Below are 19,718 nucleotides of genomic sequence, written 5' to 3' on the forward strand. Positions count from 1 at the left end.
CCATTTTTCCTGGCTGGTTCCATTTTGCCTCTCCTTTGCACTGTTTTCTCCATTAGCGTCTATATTTGACGCTATTGCGAGCAAAAATGGTGCACTTCCATTTTGCGACATGTGTACATATTGTAAAACGGATTCGTGTAATTTTTTCTCCGTTAATGTCATTTTGCCTTACGACAAGGCGCAATGGTTGACGTCGGAAAAAATGACTCTAACCAATTTTTAGCGCCACCCAGCGTCATAGTATAAATATGACTCCCGGGTGGCGTTAAAACATGGTGCTAGTCAGCGCTAAACTTTCTGACGCAAAACTGCATTAGTGCAGTTTTGTGTCAAAAATTATAAATCAGGACCAAAAAAAGGGTAATTTATATCATTATTGGAGAAAAACCTTACACAAAAAGTGCCAGTTTTATATATTGAGGGGCATGTGACAACCCTAAACTAAATTTTAATGTAAAAAGTATGCAACCAGCATTAATAACTGTTTCTGTCTCCTTGTTACTCTTTTAACTCTGAACTAGCGTGAGGCCCGACAATAGCAAACTGATTCAGTAATATGTACTAACGTATTTCACATGCTCTTCATCTTCATTCCTGCTGCCTTGCCAAAAGATTGCTCTCTGAAATAATATTGTTGCGTAGTACACACAAACCCAGGCTTTTTGAGGTGTTCCCACTAAGGCATCAGAGTCAAAGGGGGAGTAAATGATTTGGTCAGGATTACATAATTCGGATATGTGCAGTGGCCAGGATTCAAACTACTCCTGAAGTGGAAATCTGTTATTTAGTTACTCGGCCACATCTCTGCTTCTTATCAGGAAATAATATGGTGAAGAAATAGTGCAGTGTGTGGACTGGTGGTGAACAGTGTATGTGATATTAACCTTATGGCACAGTATTTGAGAGGCGCTGCCTTTCCTACCGCAAAGTTTATGCGGAGCCCACTTTTACTGCGCTTCAGAATAGTTCATTTAAATAACCATTCTAACCTCCTCAGATGCTCTGTTCAGACCCCATGTTTCTGTCACCTATCTGAAACATAAAATTCTCTAAAGTCATGATCATAGGGTGACTCATAAATGATGTACATGGCTAATGCTCCTCTTGCCATTACATTTATAAAAATCTAAATGGGGAGACTTTCTTAAAAAGAGATCTGTCACTCATATAATTTCTGCACGATAATAGTAGCAATATTCCAAAAATTCCACCATTTGAACAACCCCACAACTCGCTCTGGGCGCCTGCAGCTCCGCCCAAATATCTCCCTCATTTTCATGGTGAAACGTTGACATGTATACAGCCTTGCCAAGTGCCATGCATCAAGGGTTAGACGTATGCATTTTACTGCTGGTGTCCGTATGACCGAGCTTAAATACATTTGTCCCACATAATAGCGCCCCTAGAACCACTTGAGTACGAGGAGGCGCGCTCCAGGGGACTGCATTTACCAACAAGCATTTGCAATGTAATCGTTCTCGCATGTGCTTGAGTTAGAGCTATTGGCATTGTAAATTCATAACTGGACTTTTCTTGCCACATAAATTGGTCAACCCTGCCTCATAACTTGATATTTTCCTGCCACATAATTCCAGTGCTCCTGCATATAACTAAAGCACTTCCATTTACCTTCTACCTCTATCTGCAGCAAAAAATGAAAATGTTGCCATTTAGCATCCTAATTTAAATCTGCCATGCTACTTCGTAAAAGTTGAAACAGAATGATAATCTGCCAGCATTCATTTCTAAACATAAAGGGAATGATACTTTTGTGTATTTTCGATATCAAAAGCTAAAGCAGCAGCCAGGTTCCAGTAAGAGGATTAAAGAAAGATGAAAAAAACATAAAAAGATAAAAATAATTGTTTCAGAATAGGCTATGGGTTGCTGGTGGGAAGAACATCTTGACAGTTGGGCGCATGTTCTTTGGGAAGCCCCTCGCCTGAGTTTCATAATCTGAGGAAATGTTGCAGGCAGCAGCTTGAAGCTGCCTGGAATGTGGATGTTAGCAGGCCTGTCACTAAGTTTACTTAACACTCATTTGTCTGTCTGGTTCAGAGCAGAAACGTAGGTGCTCAAGACACAGCGGTTTGAAGAGAGATAAAGAATGTACTTAGAAGATTCCTACTATAGCCAGCACATAAACTTGCATGCCATCTCCTCATTTGACCTAGAAAGACACACAAAGGCCTGTTTTTTTTTTATTCATAACAAATATAGTTTTATTTCAAACAGAAATATTTTCCACAGACTGTGGTGTCTTTAAGATCACATGTTCAGAACCATATGGATTTATATCAGTCACTATGGTGGTCATTTTTACCCTGGCGGTCTTCTGACCTCCAGGGTTAATGTGGCAGTATTACCGCCAACAGGCTGGTGGTGTATACTGCCACAGCTCTACTCATACTGCCTTGGCGGTATGAGCCGCTGGGCCGGAGATGTGAATCTCCGACCCTGCGACCCGGAGAGTACCGCTGGCGGCATTATGAGCCGGCCTACCACCATGGTTTCCGTGGCGTTAGCCACGCTATTTAAACCATGGCGGTAGGCTCTACCAGTGACAGAGAATTCCTTCCCTGTCACTGGTAGAGGGCTCCCCCACCCCCCAGCAATCACCTGACCCCTCCCCACCCCCATCCATCCAAACACACCCCCACCCCCTGCTATACACACACTCACCCCCGCCCCATTCAAACACACCCCATCACCCCCTCCAATACACACACAAATACCAACAGCCCCCATAAAAGCACACACCTGCAGACGCACACACTCACACGCACGACAGCCATTCATGCACACCCAGACATGCACCCACCACACACCTGCCCCACCCCCCACAGAAACACGCGCACACAGCCACACACACTCACATCCCCCTCCCCTCCCCACATCCAGTTACAGTGCTCCTCACCCCACACTCCTCTCCCCGCATACACGCACACAAACACCCACACGCACCATGCATACACCCATTCACCTACACTGCCAGACATGCATTTACTCACACTCTTCCATACACGCATTCACTCACACTCTTCCATACACGCATTCACTCATACATACCAACACATATTCATACATGCATACTTCCAGACGTACTCACATGCATTCATACACGCGAACACACTGACATGCAGACATGCACTCACTTCACCATTCATACACGCATTCATTCAACTGCATACAACCACACATACACCACAACACTCACAGACGCATTCACACACGCACTCACATATTCATGCACACACTCAGACACACACTCACAACACCCCTCACCCTCCCACCCCACTCCCCTGTCGGACACCCGACTTACCTTGTCCGATGAGGAGGTCGTCCAGCAGGGAATGGGAAGGGGCACTGCTACAGCCAGCAGCGCCCCGCCAGTAGGACACCGCCAGGCCGTATTTCTGGTCAAAATACAGCTGGCGGCATTCTACTTGCGGGGTGGTGCTGGTGTTAGCAGCGCTAGGACACCACCGTCCGCCAGCATGAACACTGCTGGATTTCCACCCTTATTGTGGCAGAAGTCAGGCAGTGCTCATAATCTGGTGGACGGATAGTCGCCTCTGCTGCGGTATGTTGGCTGCAGTCAACACGGTAATAAACGGATTTTACCGCCAATGTCATAATGAGTACCTATATCTGTTAATACACCAAATTGTGTATCTTTTGCTTGATGCACCTACTAAAACTGCTACCTGCGAGTGTGTGTGCAGTTTTGTGCAAGCTTCTGTAGTGGTCACGTGACATAGGACGCTCACGCGTGTCCTAGTTCCCTACCGTTAAACAATAACAGATTTGAATGAGTAATTAAATAAAAAATGGAGGAGGTAAACATAAAGCACAGCATGCCGCGCTGTCACAATGAAAGGAATCGGATTGCCTCATGCGCTCCACGGAAACATGGTAAAACAGGGAGAAGGTGTGGCACAATGACTAGAGCTGCTGACTTTGGAACTGAAGACACAGGATTGAGTCACGGAATCGGCGCAACATCACTTTATCCCATTGGGCCTACAAAAAAATGAATATGTCCTTGTGTAATGTAGCTGGTACTTGTGTAAAGTCTCCCATACCTTCGGTGGAGTTTGAACTACTTAGCAAACAAGTAATTAAATAAATGCAGCGATCAGGCACACTCCGTAAACTGAGTCCAAACCAAGAAAGGGTGAGAGTCAAGCAGCTGAGAGAGAGCAGCGAAAGAGGGCGCAGAACGAAGAAGAGCGAATGTGACCAAAATAACAGCCTGATTTACAGCCTTGTTTACAGTGAAGCTAAACTGGGAGCAAGAATGCTTTGCAAGTGGAAAGGGAAGCTTCAACGAACAGGAGCAGGAAACAAAGAGAAAAAACATCACCTGATGAACGTGACAAAGCGTAATTATACAGTAGTTGGTCCCTGCTCCCAAAGAGAAAAAGGAGGAACAAATGGGCATGACTCACCACTAGCAAGCCAGGATTATTAAATGACACCGACATGAACAAATAAAATGGCCTTAAGCCACTGTATACTTAAAAGTGAACAAGAGGCCATACGCTTACACTCAATCTAAAAAACCACAGCCAGCATGCCCAGAGCCTCCAACAATTGCCTTAAATTACTACACAGGAACAGCAGAGGTGAGTGCTGACATCCAGTGTGAAACCAGGGATCTTATGATCAATAAACCCAGTCTCTGAGCCTCTATAGATGTACCACGTGATCTGTCTGAGATAAGCCTTTTTCGATGTACCACATGGGCTATCTATGTAAGGTAAGCTTGATCCAGCCAGATCATGATTATCCGGATGGCAGTGCCTCTCAACTGGCCCAGGCAGGTTTAGATGGTGAAACAGACAAGTGGCGCCTCTCATGCATGACCCTCACAGTGCTTTGTACTGCAAAGGACAAGAGGCCATGCTGGTAGGATTTTGTTTTCCCCTGCGTTTCAAACCCTTCCGGTCCCCTCAGCGACCTCCCTTGCCAGGCATAATTATGTCTGGCTGCTGGACGACCAGCAGTGTATCCTACCAAACCCTGTACCTGCAGCAATAAGACCGGAGAGAAACTGGAAACACAAGGGTCAGCAGATTCATCTCTCTTCTGCAGGGCGCATCCTCGCAACAGCGATGCTGCACCAGTATGCACCATGTTATTTACTTATTTAGATGACAAGTCTGCTTGGTGGTTCTTTCCAAATGTCTGAATGTACATGGTATGTTGTTTATGGTATGTGTCCTCCAGAGGAAAACTTTGTGGCTGAAAGTATGTTTCTTTTTGTTGGCTGTTAAAAAAGGCCCCATGCAATTTTCATTACCTTACTGGAGAGTGCTTTGCTCAATGGGAAAATGTGCTAGTCTTATATAAAATGGTTATTACAACTACCTCTAACTGCATATACATAGCGTAAAACAACTAGGTGCAGATTTATGATTTTGTTTACAATTAATTCAGCAATATTAGGACGCATCTTGTGGGATGGAGCCCCCTTCATCCAGTGTATTTAAATGCTGCCCATTCACATGGATTTCTACATTGAAACGGTCACAGAATCAGGGTGCTTGTGACATCTTGTTCACGCATAGCATGGGGTTATATTTGTTAGGATGCCACAAATGATTCGAAAAAATATGTTGTGACCTACATTCCAGATTATTGCACAGAAGGAAGTAATATGTCACCTCTGACTGATTACATGATCATAACCACTTTTTTCTCACTGCAAAGGGTCATTCAAAGGGTCATATGTGTGGCAATTAAATGCAGTGCTCGAAGTGCATTAAAGACGTATGGGAACTGTGATGCTGTGAGGAAAGGAAGCAGGGTGAGCATTCTTGGGGTGGGGTTTACGGCATTCTGAAACTTTTTTCTGCCTTTCAGCTTCAAGTAACTACATATAAAATAGGGCCTCTATTAATTAATGCACTGCAGAGGTCTGTGACTGTAACCAGAGAGCCACATAATTGAATCCTGGTTGATTCATTGGAAAATAGTGGCTTGTGTATGTTTAGTGCCACAAGGTCCCAGTCTGTGATAGAAAGCAATGTGAATGTGTAAATCATTATTTTAAACTTACATTACACACAGTATAAGGTAGGCTGGTACAAAAGGCACCAGAGTGTTTAAGATGAAGTGTGTCCCAAATATAGATTTTAGTAATACCCAGACTGTACATAGTGTTTTTAATGTAACTGTCCATTAGAAGCCTACACTTCACTGCGCAGCTGGTAAGCCCCTTTCTATATCACTCAAAAAGAATACATCTGGGTCATCAGGAAGCTTCAAATGATTCAATCAATTAAAGTCAAATCTGGCTTCCAGGCACCCTTTGCATTTGCAAATTAACCAGTTGTGCACTTTTTTTTATTTCTATCAGGCACATAAGCACCCTGACAAGAGGTTGTGTTTAGCTGTTTGCCCCTCCTTTGGTTTCTCAGCACGAGACTTACTGCCTTATATTTCATTTGAAGCATTTCAACTCTCAGAAATAACTGTCCCGTTCTCTTTTCATAAAAAGCAGGAGAACTGTTCTCTTAAATTAGAAGCGTACGGGTGAATCATGCCCTTCAGATCCTGCCAACAAGCAGTTTACGGCAATGCACTGTATGCCAGTATGCCAACCCATCTTCTTCACAGACTTCAAACCATCCAAAACGCCGCCACCAGACTCATTCTCATCCTCCCGTTCCGAACCCACACCAAACCCCTCCTCAGAGAGCTGCACTGGCTCACCATCCCAAAGCGCTGCCAGCTCAAACTTCTCACACACACATTCAAGTCACTACATAACAGGGGAAACTGCCTACCTCAATCATCGGGTTCACTTCACTCGCACACACAGCCGTCATCCACAGAAGCAGAACAGGAGGTCGATGATGCTCCTACCAAGCCCCCATATCCTGGAACAACCTCCCTCAACACATCAGGGCCTCCTTCTCACTTCCTGAATTCTGCAAGAAGCTCAAGACATGGCTTTTCAATGAATCTTCTTGCTGGACCGTATAAACTGCTGTACTCAAGCCCTGCCTCACCAGATACCAACTCTCACCTATTCAGCACCTGGATGCCCTCCCGGGTGACGAGCAGCACTCCACAGATCCACTTTACATTTTGACCACTGAAAAAATGTCAGACATAGACATACAGAAGTAATGGAAATGTCACACAAGTACAGTGAAAACGTGGCAGCTATGTGTATAGACCCCACACTGAGAACAGTAAACTCACAAGCTCACACCCCTTCGAGGAAAACAAAACATTAATAAACAGCTAGTACTTGTTTCCTGACAAAGGTGGCAACCCCACTGCATACCTGCCAGTAGGCCAGATTCAAGTGGGAGTCTCTCAATTTTTAACCAAAAATGGCTTTATTTTTTTGCCTTCTTTCTCCTCGATTCAATAGAAGTTACTGGGGGAAATACTTTCCGCTTCTAAAATATTGGCATGTTTGCAAGTTGTAGCAGCGCCTAGTCGGACTGCTACCATTCGAAGCATTATCGGGGTGACGAGCTTTGCCACGGTATCGACTACTTTTTAAACGGAGTAACACTGTGGCAGGGGTATGTACAGAACAGAGCGTTTTTTATTTCTGTGACCAAGAGCATGGAAACTTGTGAGGCTGGAAAAGGTGCATCGAGGCAGTGGGCCTAAAGAGGCTTCCACATTAAATGGGCCATCTGGTGAATGATGTCGCAAATGATCTCAGAACCCCAGCAGATGTCATCAAACAAAGCATCATTTTAAAACACCTGTTGTTGGTGATTGTTAGAGTTGCAAGATTAGGCAAAAAGAACCGTTTTTCAGATTGAGCATAGCAGTGCGCAAGCTCTGCTTTCTGACGTGTTGTAATCTCTTCTGTGGGCTTTAACCATGCCCACCTCACACCCATCACTTACATTTGTTCCTGGGCTTGCCTTTCAAAAATCCCTGGATGTTGTTGGTAAATGCTTTACGTTTGTCTTGCCTTGGGGTGTTTTTTTTACCACTTTGGGGGCCACCCGTGTTAAGTGGATAATTACACGATTGCATTAGTTTACTGTGAGTGAACTACTTTTTTCCTTTATGTCTCTCTTTCACGCTCATGCTCATGGCAGCCATGGCGCTTTGAATCAGATCGCACTGCCGTCTCCCAGATAAAGAGCGTTACATGGTTTGGGGCGCATAGGGACACCAAACTGGCATCAGGCACAGAGTGCATAGTACTCATCCCCATCGAAGTGCACATTACTGAACCTCAGTGGCTTCACTTATCCTTTCATCTTTCAGAGGTTGATAACTTGTATGGCATACAATTCAGTGAAACATCCATTTACGTTCATAGTGCCAAGAGACTACTCTGAACGTGCTCTTCGGCCAGTCTGTTATGTTAACTGTGATGTGTGCATCAGAGTTTGGGCACTAGTGAAAGGATGTACCACATGAGGGGGGCACTCACCCATCAGACTGCGCTACACATCGCCGTCCATGATCTGGTCCTAGGGGCCGAGCCCAGAGACACACATGTATCCGGCTATCCGGCTGTGAGTGTCAGGGCATCACTGCAGTTGGTTGCAGATGTTCTCGGTCCTACCGCCTGGCACGCTGGGCAAGTAGGAGGGGCGTTGAGAGAGGGGCAGCAAGAGTAGTTGTCTCTTTTACAAGGCTATTTCTCTTTTACAAACAACTCTCATCAAACAGTGCCCTCTCCGATCTACAGTACTGGGACCCCCTCATGCAGGGCGCTCTCTCTCTCAGCGTTTCCTGTCTTGTACACTGCTGGGATTTATGCAATGCTCATGTGTCTCTCCGAAAGATTTCTTCCCTTGTAGAGTGCTGAGCTCTCTCTTCTGCAGTAATACCTCTCACCTGAGGCGCGCTGTTTCGTGCAGTACTTGGGATGCCAAGTCCCCCATGGAGCGCTATTTCTCTTTAAAGTGTAGTCCTGATGTGCAGTGCTTTGGCCTCCCTCTCTCTTTTGCACTGCTGTTTATTCCTCCTCCAGCACTCTTACTCTCTTCTGCAACATCTAGATGTTAACTGTTGATCTTGTGCCCTACCACAAAAGCTGTATATGCAAGAAATAAATGCTATCTCAAGTGTGTGTACACTTTTAATGTGACCCTATGCTGGATGTTCTTAATCCGAAACTGAGGTTCCTTATTACCACAAAGCCAATGCCTCTAAAAAACGCATATTTACTAGAACTGGCCCTTTCAGTAGAAATGCTACAAGTCTCCATGAGTCCAGTTGGAAGGCACAGGGCACGTTATTATTGGGCTTAATGGCAGAGGGTGCTAAAGATATTTGTCACACTCACTCAGGATCTTTACACACCTTCCCGAAATGTAGTGCTCCCCATCACTGAACATGGTCCTTCCCATGTTGAGACACTAGGGTCATGAAAATCAAATGTATGGCGTCATGTTACTATGGAGATCACTGTTCACAGATGTGCTATGGTACACCGGCTTATATTAAAGTGAAGGTTACTGAACACCATTGCACTGTGGTTTCTCTGTAAACCGCTTACACAATTAGTGGATACAAATGTGTGCTCCCGTGAGAGTTACAATACGCATACCTATATTTCTGTGCAACCCCCGTCCAAGCTTGTCTTTCCCTTCAGACGACTACACATATTTGTGTTACCGTTTATTCATGCACCCATACATCGATCATTATGGTCCAATGCTAAACAAATGCAGACTTCTAAACACACTTGTGACTGTAGTGGCCCTTGTGTCCGTGTATATATTGTGTAACTGTACACACATTATTGTTACTGTGAAAACAAGTACACGTAATTGTGTAATCGTACACAGTTGCATTACTGTGCAGACCACAGTCCACAGTTGTGTTATTTTGTGCACACACGTGTATTACTGTACATAACTCTGTTATTGAACCCAATCTATTTTCATATGGAGAACACTTGGTGGTCCAGATGTTACTATACACATACTTGTGCTAACTGTTCAGAGCACTTTGCATGCTTGTGTTATGACGAAGGTGACTAAACATAATTGCTATTGTACAGACCTTTGTATCGCTGTGCAGACCACAATACATAGCTTTGTTAGTGCTCACCTTTGTATTACAGTGCAAACCACTCAAAACACTTATGCTATTGAATACAAACCGTCTTCTTGTCGAGGCCACTGTGGGCAACTTTGTGACATACTTCTGCATACACAGTAACACAAACACATTTGTTATTGTGCATGCCAAAGTGCACTCTGTTACTGCATAAACTTGTCTTATTGTGCAGACTGCGGAATATGTGCTTATGGTACTTCCCACTTGCTTGTGTTACCATACAAACCTTTGTGCACAGTTTTATTTCTAGAAGGGCTCATGTTGTTCCTTTGCAGACTACAACATATTTTTTTTTTTACTGTGCAGCACGATACATACATTTATATTACTGCATATACACGTGAGGTACCGTGCACCTATTTGTGAACTGTGCAAATCACTGGACATGTGTCTTCTGTGCAAACCACTGGACATGTCTCTTATTCAATACAAATATGTGCTTTTGTGAAAGCCATTGTACATAGTTATGTTGCACTACACACTTGTGTTACAGTTCACAGATCGAGAGAGAGCTACATTTTCATTTTTTTTTTTTGCTGCAGATATTGGAAGAAGGTAAATGGGAGTGCTTTAGTTATATGCAGGGCCGCTGTTATTATGTGGCAGGAAAAGACCATATTATGAGGCAGGGGTTGATCAATTTATGTAGCAAGAAAAATCCAGTTATGGATTTACAACGCCGTTAGCTCTGACTCAAGCAAATGCGAGGCCTGATGCATTGCAAATCCTTGTTTTCTTTGCACTGGAAGGCCCCTTTAAATCCACACCCTCTTTGCAAGGCTTTCTTGTGCACCTGTTCTCTTTTGTTTACCTAATGACAGCTAACTCGTTCCTTTCTGTTCTGTCCCGCAGGCCGACAACCCGTTATTTAAAAGCGCCACTACCACCGTGGTAAATCCCAGGTTCAATGGAGAATGAAGAAGCTTCCTCAAGATTTAAGTAAATAACGATTGCAAACCGAGGACGCCCACGCAGCTTTTCAACTAAGAATCAACCAGGCTTTTGTTTCAGTGCCCTTAATTAAGGATTGCACTTTCAGCTCTGCTCGTTTACCGCACTTGGGAGTTTTGTTATTGTGTGTTACCCAGCCAAGGATGTCAAGAAGGACACAATCCTCTGCCTGTGAAATCAAAATGTGATTGAATTTAGGTGCTTCGAACTGTGCTGTTGCATCCGCCTGCTCGAAGGGGTGAATTTGCGACACCACCGTGAATGTGCCTTTCTTTGGTCATATTCCATCTCCTCAGACGGTGAGGGGTTCAGTAGGAAGCAGGTGTCTAAGGCAATGTTGTGTGTTGGATGAATGGCGGTGCGCGATTGGCTGCAGCAAAAAACTGCATCTGGTAAAGTCAGGTTTTTATTTTAAAAGCATGTTTTAGTATACAAATGTCGTAATCACAAATTGTGTTTTTTACAAGGGGGGGTTGCTATGGCTATGGTGGCCATGCTGTTTAAGAAGCAACACGTCTTGCGGGGCTGGCAGAGTGCGTGCAATTAGCTGAGTATTTGATGAGGGTTTCCATTATTTTGCAAAGAATGTGCTGCTTCTGACTTTACCCAGGATCGTCCCCGTTAAGAAAGATGTAAGGACAGATGAATATACACTGTACTGTTGCCTAAAGCTCTTTTAACTCCCATTTTGCCGTCTTAATAACCAGCTGCCATTTTCACGTTTTGTTTTTCTACCTTTCAAAGGTGTGATCTTTTGTATACCTTTTAGGGTGTCACACTTGCGGAGACAGTCTTGGCTCCAACTATGGAGCAGATTGCCTAAGATAACACTGAGGACAGCACTCTGATTGAGGAAATCTGTGCCCTCTTCATAAAGAAATTCAATGGCACCAGCATCAGTTCAGCAGAGGCTGTAAAGCCAGTACCATAATCCCATGACAGACCATCTGCTGGTCAGCTGAAGTATCTCCTCTGTCGGTATTTTCTCCTTCTTTCCAGTCTTGTCCATGCCCTCTGTCACTATTGTCAGTATTTTCTCCTTCTTTCCAGTCTTGTCCATGCCCTCTGTCACTATTGTCAGTATTTTCTCCTTCTTTCCAATCTTGTCGATGGCCTCTGTCACTGTTTGCTCATGAGTGCACTCCACATTCAGGCTGTACAAGTCCAATCCTGCCTCAGTTCAAGTGCAAGACAATTACTCGCCATGTTTGACCTTGTTTTCAAACCTCCTGACCTTAGTCCCACCTGTACGTCAGTTGTGTAGCAAAGGTATTGAGGGCCCTAATGCAAGTGAGGAAAATTGTCCCCCTCCTTCCCAGTTGGATTGTACAGTGACAGTCATAATTGGAGTCGACTAGGCCACACAAGTGTGCTATTGATCCAGGCTGGCCACCCATAGAGGAGACCCTCAAGAGTCCTATTTTGTGGATCCAAAGTGATAACTAACATTTGTTGTGCTCTAGGGTGAATATTCTTCAGATGTGCTCCTCTACAGCGTCGTGGGAGCCGGCAGTGGTCCTACACATCAGTCTGAGTTCGATAAGGCACAACCACTAACCCAAAGACCTCTAAGTGAGGAAACAAAGGAAAATAGTTTTTTTTGAAGGATGCTTCATCTGTGACCCTTGACCTGTTTATGAACCCAGCCTAGGACGTCACAACACTAGATGCTACCTCAATCATAGACAACAAGAACATCCTCACTGCCCAGTTTAGGCGCTGTAGAGTATAAATACATCCTATACAGAGCATCACCTCTAAGTGTGCTGTGTCCTCGACACCCGCAGCCAATATAGACATTTTATCATGAACGCTTTGCATCCTGGGTTTTCCTGGCCTGCACGTATAATGTTACAAGTAACACTTCAAGTCCCATAACGCAAAGTGCTGATGGGTATAATGACGCCTGTGTATCACGAGGCTGCCTGGCAGTTGTGGTTACTTTTGAACTCCCAGTTGCACATTGCCTAGCACAGTTGCAGTTATGCTCCCGCATTGAAATTCATAATGCAAACTAGTGAAGATATAAAACCTGTGCCCCTTTCTTACAAGTGGAACTGAGAACAGTGCTAGTAGTAGCTAAAAACCATGGATAACTTTTTCTAGTGACAGATGTTTTAAAATTTTATTGTAACAGATGTATTTTGATTTAACAAATGTATGGTTGAGAAAATTACCATTCTTCTGAGATGCCTTCCATGTTTTTAATGTATTAAACTGCACTGAAACCAGGGTTTTGGTGAAAATACATGTTCAGTCCTAGTTTCTGTCCACAGGACCAATCATTTACAGAGCATGTAGGTGGTCTCTTTGGCAATATTGAAATAGTAATATCCCTGGTGTCCCAAGCTTCTCATGGCCAGTGACGAGAGCATCACCAGACAGCAATCATGTTGACTGACATTGTGTTGTAGAGTTACGCCTTAATATCTCCACCTGTGTGGTGGGACTCCTGTGTCCTTGAATACACAAAACCCCAGGATTCAGGATTCACCAGGAGTGTATCAAACATCATATTATTTGTCCAGTTCTTGGTAAAACGGCTTTTTTATTGGTTTTGGAAGCCACCAAACTAACAATTTCTTATTTGTGTTACACATGTGATTTTACATTGGCACGTAAATAGATTGTGAAGATGCAGTTATCCCTGTATATTATTATTCATACTGTCATGGTGCGGCCGGATGTGTCCCCATTGACAAAGTACCCAAACTGGTGGTCCAGGAGATCTCTTTGACTTGACCTTGAGCTCAATCAGGTCCTCAGATATAAACATTAAGGCCCAGATTTACTAACGTAAACACAGGTCAAAATGGTGGGCATGAGATTTACCATCTAATACAAATAAGGATTTGCGTTGGAAATTATCCCAAAGTAAAAGCGAGTTGTGCTATCTGCTATTTTGTGTTATTATGCATGAAGCAAGTTCCAAGGGCGGTACTTGGTTTTTCCCATGTAACCACACATGGGTTTTGATGCAAATCCCTTGCTACAAACAGTGGTAGACAGGCTTTTGTTTCAAAGCCTTATGCGTCCTCAAGGCAGGTTTCATTTCTCCTTGTTTTCCAACTTTGCATGTGTGCTGAATTGTACAATAAACATACAATGTGAGAAAAGTCTTAAGGCATAGTTTTTGTGCTGGAGGGGTGTACTTCCAGTATAAAATCTAGGCCCAGATTTTCTCCGATTTTGCATCACCGTTGCATCACTTTTGTGATACACCCCTGATGCAATATCCTTTTTGGTATTTACTAAGCCACGCATAGCCACTTTATGTGGCCTTGCATGGTTTAGTAAATACAAAGTAATGCAGTGCATAGCAGAAAGGAATATTCCTCTAAGGATCTTTTTTGCTGTAGTGTAATTATGTAAAATTATCGCAAAAATACACAAAATTATGCATAATTATGTGAAATACATCTTGCACTCAAAAAATTACCCGAATGGTCCATTTGGGTAAATTCAACTCAAAATGTAAGTTTTAGTTGATTTCTGGTCTCCTGCATTCAGAACAAAACTCCTCACGATCAGATGTGTAGTTTTGAACTAAAAAATTACCCAGACACTCCACTCGGGTAAAAAATCTACCTGAAATGCTTTGTGACCGTTAGCGGTACTGTCACTCGCTTTGAAAACACTGCTGCTTGCATTCGGATTTGTAGTTTCGTACTCCAAAATTACCCTTAGTCCGCCCGAGAAGGAAATCTACTAGAAATGCCATTTGCATTAAAAATTACCTGACCACGATACATTGTGGTAACATTTCTCCTGAAATTATGGGATGTGGTGTAATGGCGTAATCTTGGTAATTTCACTTAGATATACCAAAATGATGTAGTATAATTGCAATGTTGTCTGAGCCTAGTGAAGTGTTGAGTGTGTGGCGCTGGGGGTATGGAAGGGCTGTGTGTGATGGAATGTGGTATGAGTTTAGTGGTGTTTGTGGAATAACATAGTATGTGTGCTGTTTGTGTTGGGGAAATTAATGTGGAAGGGTGTTTGTGCGAGTGTTGTTTGTGCATATTTATTGGAGTATTATATGTGTGGAGGCAGGGTGTCAAGTGTGTGCTTGAATGTTGATTGTGGGATTGATACATGTGCTTTTGTGGTGAAGTGCTGTGTGTATTTGAGTGTGTTTGTGGCGTAGTATTGTGTGTAAGCAAGGAACTATTACATCTGTGTTTGAGGTGGAGTGTTGTATGTGGTTGTGCTCGTGTGGAGTGTGTGTATGTAAGGGTAATGTATGCACCTTGGCAGCGTTTGTCAGTGGATTTTTGTATGTGTGTGAGTTGTATGTGGTAGTATTGTGTGAGTTGGGGATTATGTGCAAAAATATTGTGTTGTGTGCAAGTGCGTGCAGTGATTTTTGGCAAAATCACACAATGCTGGGCAGTCCGCCATGCCATGTTGTACGAAGGACCACTGGTGGGTTACTCTGCACAGTAGCTGCTATCCCTCCAGCATATTGCCCATCAATTGCCCATTGAGTTGGGTACCACCTAATACATAATATTGGGCGGCAACAATTATTTCAGTTTATTTTGTGTGCTGTACAAATGTCAGTTATTAGTGTTTTGTTGCACAGATCGCATAACAACAATATATTCCATTTGTTGTGCATGAAATAGAAATGTTAATTTCCTCAGATACCTTAAACACATGAAGCACGTAAATTTCTTCATCTGTCTCAAAGACATGATGCCACATTTCTTTCAAGGATTCTGCTGTCCCATATTACTCTGTTAGTATCAAGCTGTGCCTAGTTTATAGAGCTTCAGAGAGGAAAACACTTTCATATCTTGCTTTGTCTTTTTACTATTTTTTAGAAACCGAAGTGCCCTCACCTGTGCGCAGGGCCAAAGTGTCTGGGCCCTCTGTCCAGAGTCCAAAGCACCTCCAGTCAACGGCCCCTATCTAAATATGGCTACTATTGGGTAGGTAGGAAAGACTGTATTCTCTTCCCTTGTTTGAGCAGCTCTCAAGAGGCCAGCAAGCAATCCAGAACGGCTGCTCAACCAGTAGTCTCCTGAAGATCCCAACGACCAGCAAAGTATTGGATGCCGTGCTGATAGGGCTCTCGGGAAACAGGGAAACAAAACAAGGGTAGAGGGGACTATTGGCGGGGTCCATGAGAAATGTTGGAGATGACACCAAACACTGGGAGATTGAAACGAGCAGTACACAACTAATAGTGATTATACGATTAAGAAAGAAGCACAAAAACATGAATAAAGTGACTCTGAAAGGCCATTTGGGCGCTGTGGTCTGAGGTAGGACTCAGAAGAACTTCAAAGACGAACCAGGTCTCTGCAGTAAAGATAAATAGGGAAGGGGAGAAGGTAGTGAGAAATAAAAGCAACAGCAATCCAATGAACAGATAAACAAGGGTACAACAAAAACAATAAAGGTGCACAATTGAGGGAGGCGGGGTGTAGACTTTACAAGTGAACTATTGTTTAATTTTTCATCTGCTGGCTCTTAGCCAGGGGGGCGATGCTCCTCCACCATTGCGGAGGAGCTGCCCCTGGTGTTGGCTCTGATGGGGGTGAGGCAGGTAAATGGAGGTTTTTTTTCACAGGAGAAACACACTTGAAGTTGTAAAACTGTAGTGAAAGCAGCCCTCACTCCCTCTCTACCACACACACATCACCCACTACGCTCCATTGGAGTAAGAACTGCAGCAGCCAGGATGGCTACTCGAAAACTCACAAAACAGAAATCAAAGGGTGGGTCCACAAAATGCATGAATAACAGTACAGGAACAAGGGGCCCGCCCGGCTCACTAGTCATACTCAGCATTGGAAAGGGAGGGCGGCCGGGATCTGCAGCATGGACACCCTGGCATACCACCTCAGTGGCTCGGAGGACAAGGGTCTTCTGTTGGGGGAATATGTACTCTTCTCCGGGCCTGCCTGGGCACAAAAAGCAGGCCTAGAAATATCCAGACCAGGTCCTGCTTGCTTCTTGTCCCTTTGTTTCTTGTCTCTTTCATTCCAAAGTGTCTCTCTCGCTTTCTCTCCGCCCTTCTCTGCCTCTCTTGCTCTCTCTGCTGCTGTGCCTGCTGCCATAGTATGACGTTTAGATAACTGTGCAAAGGATGCAATAAGCGGAGCCAATGTTTCCGGAGGCATAACATCAGGAAACACTCTCATGTGTACCCCCGCAAACAATGAAAAAACTGTATCTAATTTACATTATCTTCTTATTGGTAAACGTTTCCATCGGTGAAAAATACTTTCCAGTTTGTCTGAATGGTGGCTTTTGGATGAAATCCCGATTAAAAGAATTCTTAAGTTCATAGCCTAAACAAAGTGTGTAGGAAGCTGTCTCTCTATATGGTGCACCAAAAAGAAGTACACCATGCAGAGTCCAGTGGATCCTCAATTGGTTGACAAGGCAAACATAGATAACACTAAAACTCTTTTTTTGTGGTAGTGTGGGCGAGCAGTTAAGCTTATCAGAGGGTAGTGCTAAGCATTTGTTGTACTCACAGAGGCAATAAATGAGACACACTCTAAAAGAATAAATCCGAGACCAATTCAGAAAAATAACACATATTTTTATATATATTTTAAAGCCAAGAACTTTGCAAAAGAGTAAGTACTGATTTTGTGTTTAAAAGTTACAGGCAAGTAAAGAGTTCAAACCTGTGCACCTTTACACACAAGGTAATGCTATAGAGAGAAAATACATTAATGCATAAAGGTAAATACAGTTGTTTTTGAAGGTACACATTCTGGGTTTAGGGATGTGGGGGCCTAAGGTCCAAAGTACAACTAGCAGTTTGTCAGGAGCTCCCCGAGTTCCACCGAGAGCAGGGTGCTGGTATGGTTATAGCTGTGTGTGCTACGAAGATGGGGGCCACCTAAAAAGAGGATGCACAGGGGGTCGTGGGACAAGTCCGAGAGCTCTCAAATGGGGACTTGGATCACATGGGGCCTTAAAGCATGGGGGCACAGCTGGTTCTCCAGTACCCGGGTCGGTCAGCTCGGGTGCAGAGTGGAAAGAGCGACTGGGCTCTGTGTGCAAAAGTGCTCCTCATGTTTAGGGTCAACCAGCTGGCAGGGGCAAAATCAGGGCAGCTGGGCCACTCACAAGGTGGGTCTCAGTGACGCTGATGTCCCTTGACAGCTGGTTGGTCCTGGTGCTGTGAGAGTCCTGACTGGACTCTCACTGTTGATGTTTGGTGCAGGGCGTCTGGTACCCTGAGGATTGGTGCTGCAGGGCTCCGATGGGTCCTGCTGTAACACTTGGTGAGGGGACAGTCTTGGTCCTTCGGAACACGGATACCTCCTCCTGGTAGTCTGCAGCATCGGTTGGGGCCAGGGAGCTGCAAGAAGGTGGACGGACTCTGCTCTATGCTGTCTGCTGGACACACTGAAGTATCTCCTCTACTTCAAGGGAGACTGGCGGTGGTTTTGAAGTGCTGACATGCTACCCGAGACTTTGTTAGTTTTCCAGCTTGTGGGATGAGTCGCGACTGTTGAGAGAGGTGCAGGCAGGCCGGGCTTTGTGCCAAAATGTCCACAGCTCTTCTGCTGTTCTCGCCAGGCAGTGGCTCTTCTTTGTCCGTCTTCTCTTGCTTCATCAAATTTGAGTTCTTGGGTTCAGGGGTTCCACCTAAATACTCAATTTAGGGGCATTACAGGGAGTGCCAGACAGAAGCCAATGGGTTGCCTACGTGTAGGGTGATTACAACCTCTATATGACCACTTCCGTTGGGAAGTGGGCTTAACCCTTACCCTAGAAAATGTATTCAATTCAAAACAAGATGGAGGAATTTAAAAAGTGTTGTCCACATCAGCTAGTCTACCTTAGGAATGGGACTGGCATGAGGTGGGCACACTACTTTTTCCCACCTGTCTTGCTGCCAGAATGTGGGGTCAGGACAGGGTGTTGGTTATCTCTGCCATCTGGAGACACCTGGGTCACATTACAAAGGGGCTTGGCCTTTGAAGCTCCCCGCAAGAAATGTCCATCCTGCCTGGAAGAGGTGATAATACCTCCGCCCAGAGCAGGCTTTTGTTCCTGGCCTCCAAGAGCACTGGATTTTACCTCAGGAGGTCAGAAATCTGTCTAAGGTGGCTATACTGGTTTAGACCAGTCGGTAAACCCACTAGCAATAGGGTAGGTTTTGAGGGGGCACCTCTAAGGTGCCCTCTGTGTGCATGTAATAATAAATCCATCACAGGATTCAGTGAGAGTTTATTAATATGAGATGTTTGATACCAAACATCCCTGGTTTCAGTGAAGCCATCATGTAACTGGGAAACCCATAATGACCAGTGTTTAGCAATGTACTCAAAATGGCTTCACTTTTCACTTACCATGTCTAAGAATTGACAAAGACACAGTAGGGTCTGAACTGCTCATGCAGATAAGTTCTCACATGTTATATAATGCACCCTGCCTTAGTGCTGTAGGCCTTCTGTAGGGGTGAACTACAAATATCACATGCAGTGGGAGGGGACCTGGCAAGTGGGAATGTGTGACAGGTCGTGTTTCTAATTTTGCCTGCACCAAGATGCACAGCCTGTGATGGCAGCACTGTGTGTGTTTCGTGCAAGGGCTCTGAGGGTGACACATTTTCTGCTGCAGCCCTCAGGGACCTTCTTAGTACCCCAAGCCCTAAGTAGCAGGAGTACCATTTACTGGAGACTTACAGTGGGTGCTAAGGGAGGTGCCAATTGAAAGAAACAACTGTA

At 44.4% G+C, this 19,718-nt stretch overlaps 1 protein-coding gene across 5 annotated transcripts in view; it reads left to right on the forward strand.

The window, feature by feature from the left end:
- The window catches only part of ITGB2 (integrin subunit beta 2), a 487,597-nt gene extending 474,336 nt beyond the window's left edge, over window positions 1–13,261 (forward strand). For all 5 annotated transcript variants that reach the window (XM_069225707.1, XM_069225705.1, XM_069225706.1 and 2 more), the window contains one exon: window positions 10,915–13,261. In XM_069225707.1, the coding sequence (XP_069081808.1) occupies window positions 10,915–10,980 (66 nt within the window). In that variant the 3' untranslated portion in view covers window positions 10,981–13,261. The remainder of the gene's footprint in view (window positions 1–10,914) is intronic.
- The last annotated feature ends 6,457 nt before the right edge of the window (window positions 13,262–19,718 follow it).

Source organism: Pleurodeles waltl, chromosome 3_1, assembly GCF_031143425.1.
Source record: "Pleurodeles waltl isolate 20211129_DDA chromosome 3_1, aPleWal1.hap1.20221129, whole genome shotgun sequence".
Classification (NCBI taxonomy): domain Eukaryota; kingdom Metazoa; phylum Chordata; class Amphibia; order Caudata; family Salamandridae; genus Pleurodeles; species Pleurodeles waltl.